The following is a 13,143-nucleotide window of genomic DNA, read 5'->3' as shown; positions in this document are numbered from 1 at the left end:
GGTGTTGAATGGCCTGGAACTGGAGTTACAGGCCGTTATTGTAAGCCGATGTGAGGGTCCTAGGAACTGAACCCAGGTTGTCTGAAAGTGCAGCCAGTACTAACCACAGTTAATACTTCTCAACCACAGAACCATGTCTCCAGCCCTGTAAAGTTTTGCTGTTTCTTTGGTGATTTTTTTTTCTTTTTTCTTTTTTTTCCCTTTTTTTGAGAAAGAGTCACTCTATAGCCCTGGCTGTCCTAGAACAAACTGTAGACCAGGCTAGCTTTGAACTCATATGCATCAACCTGGCTCAAGTGCTTAGATTAAAGGCCCAAGCCACTATGCCAGGCTTTGTTATTGGTTTTTTTTAAAGCAAATGTTGGTCTAACATACTGATAAGATTAGGATAAGATTGGAGTCACTATTAATGTATCAATCCTCTGATTTTCAGTAGTTTTTCTGTTTTTATTATTTAATATTTTGGTGTTTTTTCTTGTATAAAGCGCGCTCTCTCTCTGTATGATATATATATTTGCTTTTGTTTTTTTTTATATTTATTTATTGTATATACAGTGTTCTGTCTGCATGTATGCTTGCAGGTCAGAAGAGGGCACCAGATCTCATTATAGATGGTTGTGAGCCACCATGTGGTGCTGGGAATTGAACTCAGGACCTCTGGAAGAGCAGCCAGTGCTCTTAACTTCTGAGCGATCTCTCCAGCCCCCATGATATATTTTTTAAAGATAGGATCTTACTATGTAGCCCGATTGTCCTAGAATACACTATGTAGGCCAGACTGGACTTGAACTGACAGAGATCTGTCTGTATCTACCTCCTGAGTTCAGGGATTAAAGATATGTGCCAATGCACTGAAATAATCTACTCAAGAAATATACAGACAACCAATTAAGCGATTAAAAGTGCATGAGTCCTGTACTAGACAGCGCCTAAGAGGGGGCTCATGCCTCAAAGTTTCTTGGTGCAGAAGGTCAGGGGTACAGGGGTTTTAAAGGAAAAATCCACCAAAATCATCATTTACAAAAATTAGTTGAAGGTCAGAGTAACCTTGAGTCATTGGTTTCTGGCAGAACATAGCAATTATTTTAGATATAGCATGATAATTATTTTTGACATACCTTCAGGTATTACACATTATAAGTTTGTATGAGCCTTAATTATTTGGTGAATACGAATGGACCCTGGTAAAATACTTGGAATATCCAATGTGAGGTAAAGACAGACATTGTGAGGAAGAGAGCTAAGCAAACATCAATAGAATCAGGACGAGATGGCATTACCTCAGTCACCTCAACACCTAGCCTGTTGTATCTTGTTGATGGCTTGCTCACTGTGTTAATATGTACAGAACATCTTTATCTCAAACATCCTCTCTTTATCCCAGAATACTGAGGCAAGTAGTTTTGAACACTCATACCCCACCTAAGTATTCTTCAAGACATGGCATTACCCTTTCAACAATAAAGCCATACTTCATATTAAGTTAGGAGGGGGCTGACAGCTGGGAGACAGGAGGAGGGAGACTCAAGGCAGAAGATGGGGAGGATAGATGTAGGCTACAGGGGATCCACTCCTAGATTTCTGGGCATCTGCCCTCATCCGACTACAAAGGGAACAGTGAATGGCTCTGGCAGTTTTTGGTAAATCAGTATTTATTCATCACACTCTAAACACACAAATCTCTCTTCAGGCAGATATACAGAGAGGGCAAGTATCTGTCACAAATGCCACCCTGGAGTCCTAGTTCTCAGGAAACTCGGTCCATGAGCTGAGTAAGAATTGCAGATTCCTCCTGCCACCACTGTGCTTGTTATTGGTTCACAGTGTGGGAAAGCTCCAGGCTGTGGTGGGCAGGGGGATGGAGAAGTCCCTTGTTGTCCAGAAGTGTCACCCCTGCTGAGAAGGGCCTCATGGCCTAGGCTCAGGACTTGTCTGATGGGCTGGCAGTATCCGTGATCTGTCCTTCCTCCAATGAAGAACTCTGAGAGTCATTCCCAGTCAGCTCCTGGGGGTCAGCCATGGGGGCTGGGACAAGCCAGCCCTCAGCTGGGAAGGCAAAGCCAGCTTGGTTGGCCAGGCTGTAGAAGGTCTGCACCATGGCACTCAGAGACCCTGAGAGCTGTGTGAGCTTAGAGAGTTGCTCCCGGGTGAGCAGGGAACGACACTGCTGGGCTTGCAGCTGAACTATGTCTCCACAAACAGCCTCAGACATTGCCCGAAGAGAGAGCACCAGGCTCTTTCGAAGTGGTGGTGGACTTGTGTGCTGAGGTTCTGGGCAGCGGGCTAATCCTCCTTGGTGGCCATTGGCTTCTGCCTCTGTGTTCTTGGCTGGGGTCTTTTGTCTCTTTTCCGAGTGGGAGGTACCCTCATTTCCTATGGAAAACCATGAGCATGATGAGAGAACCACCAGAGAAGTTCCCATCCACCCTTGTTCCAGAACCTTCTCTAGAGCCTTCAGAACCCAGGGGTGGCTGTCTGCTCCTTCCCTCTGTGGCAAGCAGAGCTGAACCTCTTTTCACATCCCTACATGCTCTGAGAAGCCAGCCTCTCTTAGGTGCTCAGAGGCACCCAGCCACCTTCTAGTCCGAGCCTTATGTAAAGCACACGGGGGTTGGCCCTTTGGGGAAAGGAAGTACTTACCCATTTTGACCTGCTTGGAGTCCTTGGAACAGCGTTTCCTCTTCCTGGTGTTTTCCATCATCTGAGCTGAAAATTGATTGTGTGGATAAAGTGAGTGTCAGGAAAAACCTTCAGCTACACACTCCACACAGCTAGCCCACCCTGAACACACAAGAAGCTGAGCATGGCCCCCAAGCACTTGCTGCCCAGCCATTGTCCAGAGCCAGGAAGTCTAGGGACCAGGAAGCCTAATAGCTCTTGGGGCCATGTCAGGAGAACTCCGACCTCCCCACTTGTCACCCTGACCCTAGAAGAGGCAAAACCTACCTGATCCCCCCGTGTGCTCTCTGGAACTGCTCTTTGACTCGCTGGACTTGCCCTCAGTCTCACTTTGCTGTGATCCTAAAGCCAGAGAGAGTTTAGGTGGCAGGCTGCCTTGTCCCCAACAGTCCCTGAGCCTGTGACTGACCCACCAGGTTTATCATTCCTTCTGTGAACTCAGAATTTTCTGCCAGTCCCAAGGGAATTAGGGACTTATGTAAATCTGCTTCAGATGACCACTGTTAAGTCTTGACCTCCCACCCAATCTTACCCCCCCCTCTTGCTTCCTACCAATCCCTGTCAACCCTCTCAGCTCTGTGGCTGTGACACTGCCCTTCCTCCACCCCCATGGGTCTGGCCCCCAACATCTGTGCTTTGTTCGCAGGTCTCACTGCAGTGAGAAGCCAGGTTCTCCCCCTTTTCTCTCAGTTGGTTCTCCTCACCTGAGGTGCTGCTTTCAAAGGTGACCTGTTCATCTGTAGGTGGGTGCAGTGGAGGGCAGGAAGGGTCTGGGTCAGGGCTTCCTGATTCTACACTCATGCTGAAGTGAAAGGCAGAATTTCCTTCTTCCATGAACAGAAAGAATGTGGGTTAGTGTACTTGTCAGGAATCTCTAGAGCAACAGAACTTCCAGAATGAACCTCTCTCTACATATAGAAAGGAAATCCATTAGAATGACTTACAGGCTGTGGTCCTGCTAATCCAGTGATGGCTGCCTGCGAATGTGAGGTCCAAGAATCCAGTAGCTGTTCACTGCTCAAGGCTGGATGTCTCAGGTGCTCCTCAGTATGTGCTGAAATCCCAAACAAGTAGGCTCTGAGCCCAGTGAAGGAAGTGACTCGCTAGCAAGCAGAGGTAAGCATCCAAATAGAGACACTTGCTTCTCCAGAGTTCTTTTATAGGCTTCCAGCAGAAGGTGTGGCCTGGATTAGAGGAGGGGCTTCCACCTCCAAAGATCTGGATTAAAGGTGTGTCTTACCACCTCAGATGAATGAGAAGTCCGACCTTCCCACTTCCCTGATTTAATTAGGGAAAAATCCCTCGCAGGTGTGCCAGCCAGTTTTGGCTTTTATTGAATTGCAGATGCAGTCAAGGTGACAACTCAAATAGCCATGCCAGTTAGCCTGTCAGGTGCCTTTCGTAACACAAGTCCCCTTCTTGGGCAGTGTTCCCTCATTGGCTGTGAAGCTCCCTCAATCCTGTCACTCATGTGGCCTTGCCTAAGGAAGCACCTATTTTTGTTGGACTTGAGTCTCAGATAATGATGAGGTTTTTGTGGTGTCATTACCTGATGACCCAAGATGGATAGCAAAGCCAGAAACCCAGGGGACAGAAAGTCAGTGGTTCACACTCGTTCTTTCTCCTCTTTCCACCGAGAGATAGAGATAGGAAGTGAGAGCCAAGCCTTCTAAGATATGAATCAAATCATCATTCTATTGACAAGTATATGAATGTTCTGTCCAAGAGGATCATCTCCATAGCAGTCCCTTGTATATATGCAAATTGTAGACACATTTTAAATTTCTCATACACTTAGCAATGATACACAGAAGGTTGCAGAAGGATGTTTTAAATATACTGATATGATAATGTAAAAATACAGGGGTGAATATAAATGTCAAATGTCCCCACTCTTTTCTGAAACAGTCTCACAGTGTAGCCTCAGTGGGCCTGGAACTCACTCTCTGAACCAGGCTGGCCTGAAACTCACAGTTTCCTGGGTCTCTGCCTCCTGAGTGGTAGGATTAAAGACCTCCACCAGCACTCCCAGCCCACACTCCCCACATTGAAACAACTGGAGATGATTAGATCCAATGGGAGTGCGTTGAATTAAGTCAGCCACCATGAAGACCTCACTAAATATTGAGGACTGGACACCAAAACTCAAGCAGAAAGGTTGCAGAGGTTGGACAACCACAAACTGAGGCTAGCCTGGGCTACATAGCAGTACACAATTTCAAGAGAAAGGGAGAAAGGAAGGAATTCAGCCAGTGAGTCAAGGGAAGAGGAACACTTCCTCTCAGCTCAGTTCCACCCTCCACAGTGTTCTGGGAGGCCCATGCCCCACATCTTGTGGTGGGGTCTGCCATCTGTGTTCACATTTCTCCAGGAGTTTTTCATCTGATGCCTTTGGTCCTTTAGGCTGAAAACAGATTTTGAATGTCAGTACTTCGACATTCGTCTCTAGACACTTCACAGGCCACGTGTCTGTCTTGTTGCAGAAAATAATTCCCAATCCTCAAACCTGTCCTTTGTATAGTTTGTGGTGTCTACTTGATAACCAACCACGTTCCCCGTCAACCCAGGCAAATTTTAAATGTTTAGGTTTTCGGTAGTGATTGTAGTGTGAACCAGATCTTGCCCCATTAAGTATAGAGATGACTTTAATTTCTCCATGAGATTTGGGCTCCAGTGAAGAAACTTTAGAACCGGAAACCATGAGACCCACCCACACCACTACAGCATTGACCGCAAAGCTTCCTAGAGGTTACACGGTAGTGGTGAATACACACAGATGTTACTGCAGACCATAACTAAGTCGTGGGCCCATCCAGCTGTCTCGAGATGGAAATGCGCAATGAAGATGCGATATGTAGCACAATGAAATCCTTTCCACCCATGAAGAAGAATGACTTCATGTCCTGTTACAAAAAATGGGTGGCGCTGGGGATAATCACATCATGCAAATGAAGCCAGTCCCAGAGAGATAATACCAGGGTTTCTTTTACTGTGTGTGATTGTCTGTCCCTGAGTGTGATTGTCTAGCATTTATTTGATCACTTTAAATCATGCCTAGACCTATGAAGTGTAAGTATTTTGTTGTTTTACAAGAGGTGGTGTTTTTAAACTCCTTTCTAACCATTTATTTGTCCCTATAGATCTGTGCAGTTCCCACCCTTGGTCAGAGAAACTTACTGCAGAGGGTGATGGTCGATGCAGAGTCAATGCCGTTCAAATGCAGAGAAAAGAGACTGCCCAGCTGTGGATGGAACAGTAACACCCACCTCCCTCCTGACAAAGCTCAGGGAACAAGGAAGTGAGGGTGGAAGAATTGTGGGAGCCGGAGGATGGAGAAAAACGCTGTCAGAGGCTGGCTTCTGGGCAGGACATGGCCGATCCACAAATGCACACTCACAGCAGCTGTGGTTTTATGCCCACAAGACCTCCACGAGACCAAGAGAGTTAACAATCCCAGCCTGGGAGCTCGGCCTTGTCACACAACACTTTAATCCCAGCACTGGGAAGCAGAGGCAGGCAGATCTCGGTGTTTTGGAGGCCATCCTGGGCTACATAGCAGGTTCCAGGACAGCCTGGAAATCCAAGTGTCAATTTGTAAAAATCCAGCATGAGGCTGGGGAGATGGCTCAGTGCGTAAGAGCGCTTGTGGCACTTTGAGGATCTGAGTTCTGTTCCCAAGAGGCATGTGGCAGCCTCCAGCCACCTCTAACTCTGGCTCTTCTGGACTCTTTAAGCACCTGCACGTATTGACATACACTCACAGACACACATAAAAATAATAAGAATTAATCTTGAAAAACATTCCAGAATAGAGGAGCGGGACTCCCAGTGCCCAGACTGAGCTGAGGAGCTAATGGAAGTTAACAGCTTGGAGGGGCAGCGTCGTCTTTTTTGGGGAGGGGCAGTGAAGTGGTTGCCTAACCCACACTGGATGACCCCACAGCGATGCGCTGGCTGGACTTAGTGGGTTATCAAAAACCAAACCAGCAAAGTGGGGCTGCAGAGATGGTTAAGAGTGAATGGAGCCCTTCTAGAGGATGAGAATTCAGTTCCCAGCGTTCACATTGGGCAGCTCACGACTACCTGTAACTCCAACACTAGGGATCCTGCACCTTCTTCTGGCCTTGCAAACCCCCTTAACACCCATGACATACACAGGTACATACATAAAAATAAAAGTGAATCTTTTTAAAAAAGATATGAAGTTCAGAGAATGCTAGATATGTGGGGAATGGCAGATGGAGAGAATTAACGAGGGTGGGAATGACGATGATACCTTGTATACCTGAATGAAATTAAGAATTGAAATTAATTTTTAAAAAATTTAAATATTTTTTATTTAAATAAAAAATTATAAAATAAGACTTATAAATTTTTATTTAAATAAATTACAAACAAATATGTGGTGGTATTGTGCTCCCCAAAATGTTGTGCACTCTAATAAACTTATCTGGGGTCAGAGAACAGAACAGCCACAATATTAAACATAGAGGTTAGGCAGTGGTAGCACACACCTTTAATCCTATCACTTGGGAGGCAGAGATCCACCTGGATCTCTGTGAGTTTAAAGCCACACTGGAAACAGCCAAGCATGGTGACTCACACCTTTAATCCCAGGAAGTGAGCCTTTAATCCCAGGAAGTGATGGCAGAAAGCAGAAAAGTATATAAGGCGTGAAAACCAGGAACTAGGGGTTAAGCTCTTAGGTTTTTGAGCAGCACAGTTTGGCTGAGATTCATTCTGGATGAGGACTGAGAGGCTTCCAGTCTGAGGAAACAGGATCAGCTGAGGAATTTGTGAGGCGAGGTGGCTGTGGCTTGTTCTGCTTCTCTGATCATTCAGTGTTCACCCCAATACCTGGCTCCAGGTTTGTTTTTATTAATAAACCTTTCCAAGATTCGTGCTACATAAATAACTTTAAAAAATGTATTCTTTGTGTCTTTTACATCATGCCTCCCCGTCCCACCCATCTCCCTCCCCACCTCAAAATAAAACAAAATAAAATTTAAGAGAAAAAGAGGGGGGAAAAGAAAGAAAAAAGGAATAAGGGGACAATCTCATCGTGGAAGCTGCAGTGTGACATAGTGAGTCACGCAGTGAACCCCTTTCTCCATGTGTTTTTACACGCGGGCGTTTATGGAAAAGAATCATTGGTCTGGTCTCTGCTGCACCATCGACAATGGGCCCTCACTGGGACTCTTCCTGGACTTCCTGTTGCAGCTCTGGGTCCACAGGACTGCCCTGCTTCCTCCCCACCCCCACTGCCATGCTCCAGCAGGTCACAGATGGCCGTCAGTATGATGAGTCTAACGCAGGGGCAGAAGCAAAACAGAGTGTATCAAATCATGGTGCCCACCCTCGAGTCTGGTTTGAGAAATACCCCCCCCCCCACATCAGTTCAGCTGCCCTCTTGCCTGATGACCCAGGGCTTGTCCATGACTGTCACGAGATGAAAGATGAAACCAGGTACATGGAAAATACAATAGTTACGTTAACCCAAATGATTTGAGCCCAAACCAGGTACCTTGGCCCGGAGAGCAGAACTGATTCATCTGACCCAGGCTCTCAGACAGGGCAAAAAGAAAGGCCACCACCATCTACATGGACTGCCAGTACTTTTTACGACTGGGCATGTCCATGGCAGGATCTGTAGAGAAAGAGGACTTCCCACTACTGGGGAAAAGGACATTAAAACATCTTGGCCTCCCAGAGGCTTTTTCGCTTCCTCTACAAATGGCTGTCCTCTCCTCCTGGGGTGCTGACCTGGGTGCCCAACAAAAGGCCCTAAGACCAGTGTGGCCTATAATATTCTGATGACATACCAGGACCCAGTGCTGCCTGGGACTCCATGGTGTAACCAGGAGGAATTAGAAGATGCCGAAGAAGGAATGGACAGCTGGAGCCCGCAGGTTGGTGGAGGACACCAGAGGGGAAGATCATTCTCCTAGAAACAAGTGGCAGGACTCTGGTAACTGACCTTCACCAGGCCACTCAACTGGGGTCCACAAAACATATGAGATGCTCAGACCAAGATAAACCTACACTGGACAGCCTGGTGTAAGATATCTCAGCCAGATGCCAGGTCTGTGCTCAAGTAAATCCAAAACAGAGGATCTTGACCCAGAAAGGGGTCTGTATGAGAAGCCGTCACCCTGGCAAATGCTGGGAAACTGTCTTCACTGAGATCCTGCCTGCCAGGAAAAGACACAAGTACTTGCTAGTTTTATACATACCACAAAATACTTTTTCTGTGTGGGTTGAAGCATTTCCCACCATGATTGAAATGGCTCAAATAGTAGCTAAAAAGCTCCTCCAGAAACTAGTCCCTGATTTGGCCTTCCCCTAGCAATTTGGTCCAACAATGGCCTGGCTTTTATAGCCAAAAATCTCTCAATTTATGGGCTAAAGCTTTAGATATAGATTGAAAACTTCATTTATATATATATATATATATATATATATATATATATATATATATATGTGTGTGTGTGTGTGTGTGTGTGTGTGTGTGTGTGTGTGTGTGTGTGTGTGTGTGTGTGTAAAACATTGTTTTTTAATATATAGACCTCTGAATCTGGCCAGGTAAAAAGAATAAAAGAATAAACAGGATATTAAAAGAAGCTTTAACAATATTCTCATTAGCGTCCACCAAAGGATGGATAGGCCCCCTTCCTTTGCTTTACTTAGGCCTACTGCACCCCATATAGGGAGGGACTTACCCTTTCCCTTATGAGATTATGTTTGGAAGACCTCCTCACTGCTTCCCAGGTTCAGAGAACAGCAGTTGGCAGAACTGTCTAAGCATTCCGTTCTCAAGTCACTGCAGGCCCTCCAGTCCTCCATAAAGGCTAGTCATTGGACTGTCCTAGAGACCCAGCGGACCTCGGAGGCCACCACCAGTTTCCCCTTGTTCCAGTCCAGTGACACCGTCTGGGTCAGGCAGGTAGCCACAGGGGCACTGAAACCAACTTGGAACGGACTTTACCCAGTCATTCTCTGCACGCCAGTGGCTGTGAAGGCAGCTGGCATCACACCATGGATTCACCACACCCAGGTCAAGAGAGTGGAAGCCATGGATGCTGCCAAATGGGCTGTCTTTGAACTGTGGACCCATTGACATTAAGGTTTCACTGGGCCCCTGGGTCTGTCTGCTCCCTGCCCCTCTACCTCCTCCTGAGATTTGCGTTTAGTATGAATACAGGGCTCTGTCCCAACCCCCACTGTCCTCAGGCCTGGATCTGGGAACTAAGAAAACAGATACAGGGAAGAGATCAGCTCTTGTGACTACAGACCAGTAACCCATGTTCATCTTGACCTTTGCTCACTGAAGCCCCCTTTACGTATCTGGTTGTATTGTGGGTGGGGGGACACACACACCATGAGAGTTCATCTTTTGTGATAGGAATATAGATTATAATTCTATGCATGTCCAGTGGCTGGGTCCCACGGTTGCCAGAAACACAGGAGTTTCTGTTACAAAAATTGGGGTTGTAAAAGTGAAGCTTATTAAAAAAATTCCTTTAAAAAAATTCTGGCTTTTGGAAGACCTGGGGAATCAGACCCTGCGCCACAGGAAAGGATCCTGAGGATAGAGTCAATCATTCCCAGCCAGAAATCAATCAGAATTTCTGATTAGATTGTCAGCCCACCAACTGACAAAACTCACTGTGACTAGAGGTAGCTCAAATTAATATTAAATGATTTATAAGGGACTAGAACTTGTCTAATATCCAAAAGTTTTAACCTATACACTTCCTCATATTCTGATGCCTGCGGTTCTGCCTTATGGTTTAATTCATCTGGACAAGAACAATATTACTGAGCCCCTGAGACTACTTGGTGGGCATTTATCAATGGCTTAACTAAATATGCCTCTTCTGATGCTTTCTAAAGTAAGTAGACAGGTTGATCAGGACCCAAAGGTATTAAAACAACAGTTAAGTTCCCTTGCAGAAATAATCCTACAAAATTAAAAAGGCTTAAACTTAGTTTTTTTTTAATTAATTTATTTATTATGTATACAGTGTTCTGCCTTCACATTTGCCTGCAGGCCAGAAGAGGGCACCAGATCCCATTATAGATGTTTGTGAGCCAACATGTGGCTGTTGGGAATTGAGCTCAAAACCTCTGGAAGAGCAACCAATGCTCCTAACCTCTGAGCTACCTCACCAGCCCCTAAACTAACTTCTTATGACATAAAACAAAACAAAAGAAAAACCTATGTCTGCTTTTGGGGGGAAAAAAAAACATTGGTTCTATGCTAATTAATCAAGAGTAATTAAAAAATATTGCCATGCTTAAAAAATAACTCAGGGAAGAGAGAGAGAGAGAGAGAGAGAGAGAGAGAGAGAGAGAGAGAGAGAGAGAAGAGAAGAGAGGAGAGAGATCGGTCATATAATTGATACCAGTTTCTGTTCTCTTAGTCTCCTGGCTAACTATTCTGCGATCAGCTCTGTCTGGGTCTTTAATTCTCATTCTGATTGCATTAACCTCTGGCCCCTGCATCTTAAACTATATGGCCAATTATGTATCAGTTCAGTAAAATTCATGTTCCTTTTATCACTACATCTCTTTAGAACATGATGTATACACATTTGACACATTCACTAAGACCATTGGGAATATAACAAGGCCCAGAACTTAGTAGGCCTGAAGACCTTAACACAAGACTCCATGATTAAAGTACCATCAGACAGTAAAACTCAGCAGGTAGATAGCACCACACACCAAAACTAAAACAAAGACCTAATCCGTCAAAGCCTACATTTCTGGAAAGGCTCTGAATGTACTAACCTTGCTTTTTGGCTTCTGTAGTTCTGCTTCTGGCTAACTGTTCTTATTAACTGAGTTATGTCAACAGAGGACATGGTTTTCATGCTCATAAACTCACCTTGAGAAAGGCTTGGAACTACAGTGGGATCCTGAACACACAGGGTAGTTGACAGCTGGCTAATAAAGACTTTTCCTATTGGCTTAAATCCATGTCCAAGAAGTCGATTTCTCTCTAGAGAAATCTACAACACTATCCTCTGCAACAAGAAACTTCTCTGACCAAGGATGGGAACTGCACAGATCTATGGAGACAAATAAATGATTAGTAAGGAGTTTAACAGCACCACCTCTTAGCAAAACAACATAATACTTACACTTCACGGGTTTATGCATGATTTAATAAATGCTAGAGAATCACACACAGTGATAGAAACCATGATATTTGTCTCTCTGAGACTGGCTTAACCCCCCCCCCCCCCGCCCTGAATTGGTCTTACTGCACATCGCTATCTTTTTCTGACCACGCGAGCCTTTAAACTGCTAAGTGGCATGGATAAGACCTCTACCTTTGCCCTGGCTACTGGCTCCACCATGCCTGGTTTCTCAAGAGCCCAGCTTCATGGTGGAGGCATCAGCGAGAGCCCTGTTCACCTCCACAGCTCTAGGTAGCTTCTGGGTCCACGCTGCCATGGAGCAGCAAGCTGCACACTGCTCATAAACCCCATTTAAGTGTTTGGCAGCAGGGCCTCTTAACAGAGCCATGCATATTTTGTCACCAGCACTGAGTCAGGAAGCCGTCTCTTAAAGGAGCAGTGCCTCTGCTTGCCGCTAGCAAACAGCCTGCCCAAGAAGAAGCAGTTACCAAGAAACAGAGCTTGATTCCGTTTTTTGTGTGTTTAGAATCCTTCTTAAAGCTTTCTCAGGCTTTATGTGGAAATTCTTGCCCCATGTTGGGGTGCCATATGACGTGCAACCCTAATTAGTCTTAACAATCAAATCCTGGAGTCAGATATTGAGGGTGAAAGCCGAAAGATCAGAGAGGCAGAACAGCCAGCCACTAGAGACTTCTTCCATCTTTGAAATCTCTGACTGAATGGGGGCCCTGTCTCTACGAATCCTCAGACTGAATGAGGGTGAGATCCTGTCTCCACCCGCCTTATATTCATTCCTGTCTCCATCTACCTCGTATTGGGATCAAAGGCTTGAGCCTCCCATAGGCTGGGCTTAAAGGCCTGTACCACCACGGCCCAGCTCTGTTTCTCTTTTAGACTGGACCAATCTCCTCTAGCCCAGGGTGGCCTTGAATTCCCGATCTTCCTGCTTCTTCCTCCCAAGTGCTGGGATTAAAGGTGTGTGGGACCACTGCCTGGCCTCTATGGTTAACTAGTGGCTAGCTCTGCCCTCTGATCGCCAGGCAAGCTTTATTTGTCAGAACACAAACAAAATATCATTCTACAGAAGGCTTACCTCGTAAAGAGCAGAAAGGGAGCTTCAATTCTGTACTCATACTTTAGCTCCTCTCTGTCCCTCTCCTCCTGTTCTCTCATAACTCCAACAAGTTCTTTTCCGTCTCCATCCTCATCTTCATCTTCGTTCTTCTCCATCCTCGTTCCTTCCCTTTCCTCTTCCCGTGACCCAGTCTGCAAACTCTGCCCTGCTGCCTTCTGGGCTGGTGAGGTAACTCTGCTCTGA

The 13,143-nt window shown here is 45.7% G+C and overlaps 1 protein-coding gene across 1 annotated transcript; it reads right to left on the bottom strand.

Annotated features, from left to right (window-relative positions):
- Positions 1–1,664: 1,664 nt before the first annotated feature.
- Positions 1,665–13,143, bottom strand: LOC114694088 (protein FRG2-like-1). The gene is made up of 7 exons (XM_028870856.2): positions 12,919–13,143; positions 11,570–11,753; positions 3,624–3,733; positions 3,384–3,506; positions 2,947–3,021; positions 2,641–2,706; positions 1,665–2,373 (listed from the first exon to the last, which is right to left on the bottom strand). The coding sequence occupies exons 4-7, from the start codon at positions 3,478–3,480 to the stop codon at positions 1,922–1,924; spliced, it is 690 nt and encodes a 229-aa protein (XP_028726689.1). The 5' UTR covers positions 3,481–3,506; positions 3,624–3,733; positions 11,570–11,753; positions 12,919–13,143; the 3' UTR covers positions 1,665–1,921.

Source organism: Peromyscus leucopus, chromosome 7, assembly GCF_004664715.2.
Source record: "Peromyscus leucopus breed LL Stock chromosome 7, UCI_PerLeu_2.1, whole genome shotgun sequence".
NCBI classification, from domain to species: Eukaryota; Metazoa; Chordata; class Mammalia; order Rodentia; family Cricetidae; genus Peromyscus; species Peromyscus leucopus.
Note: the sequence above shows the minus strand (reverse complement) of the source record. Positions and strands in the feature narration are given on the sequence as shown.

What these genes read in the sequence shown, in the direction of transcription:
- LOC114694088 (XM_028870856.2), bottom strand. Translation starts at nt 3,480, where the DNA reads ATGAGTGTAGAATCAGGAAGCCCTGACCCAGACCCTTCCTGCCCTCCA. An exon ending in CTTTGAAAGCAGCACCTCAG is followed by an intron (nt 3,022 to 3,383) that starts GTGAGGAGAACC and finishes CTCTGGCTTTAG; the next exon opens with GATCACAGCAAAGTGAGACT. An exon ending in CTCCAAGCAGGTCAAAATGG is followed by an intron (nt 2,374 to 2,640) that starts GTAAGTACTTCC and finishes GGTTTTCCATAG; the next exon opens with GAAATGAGGGTACCTCCCAC.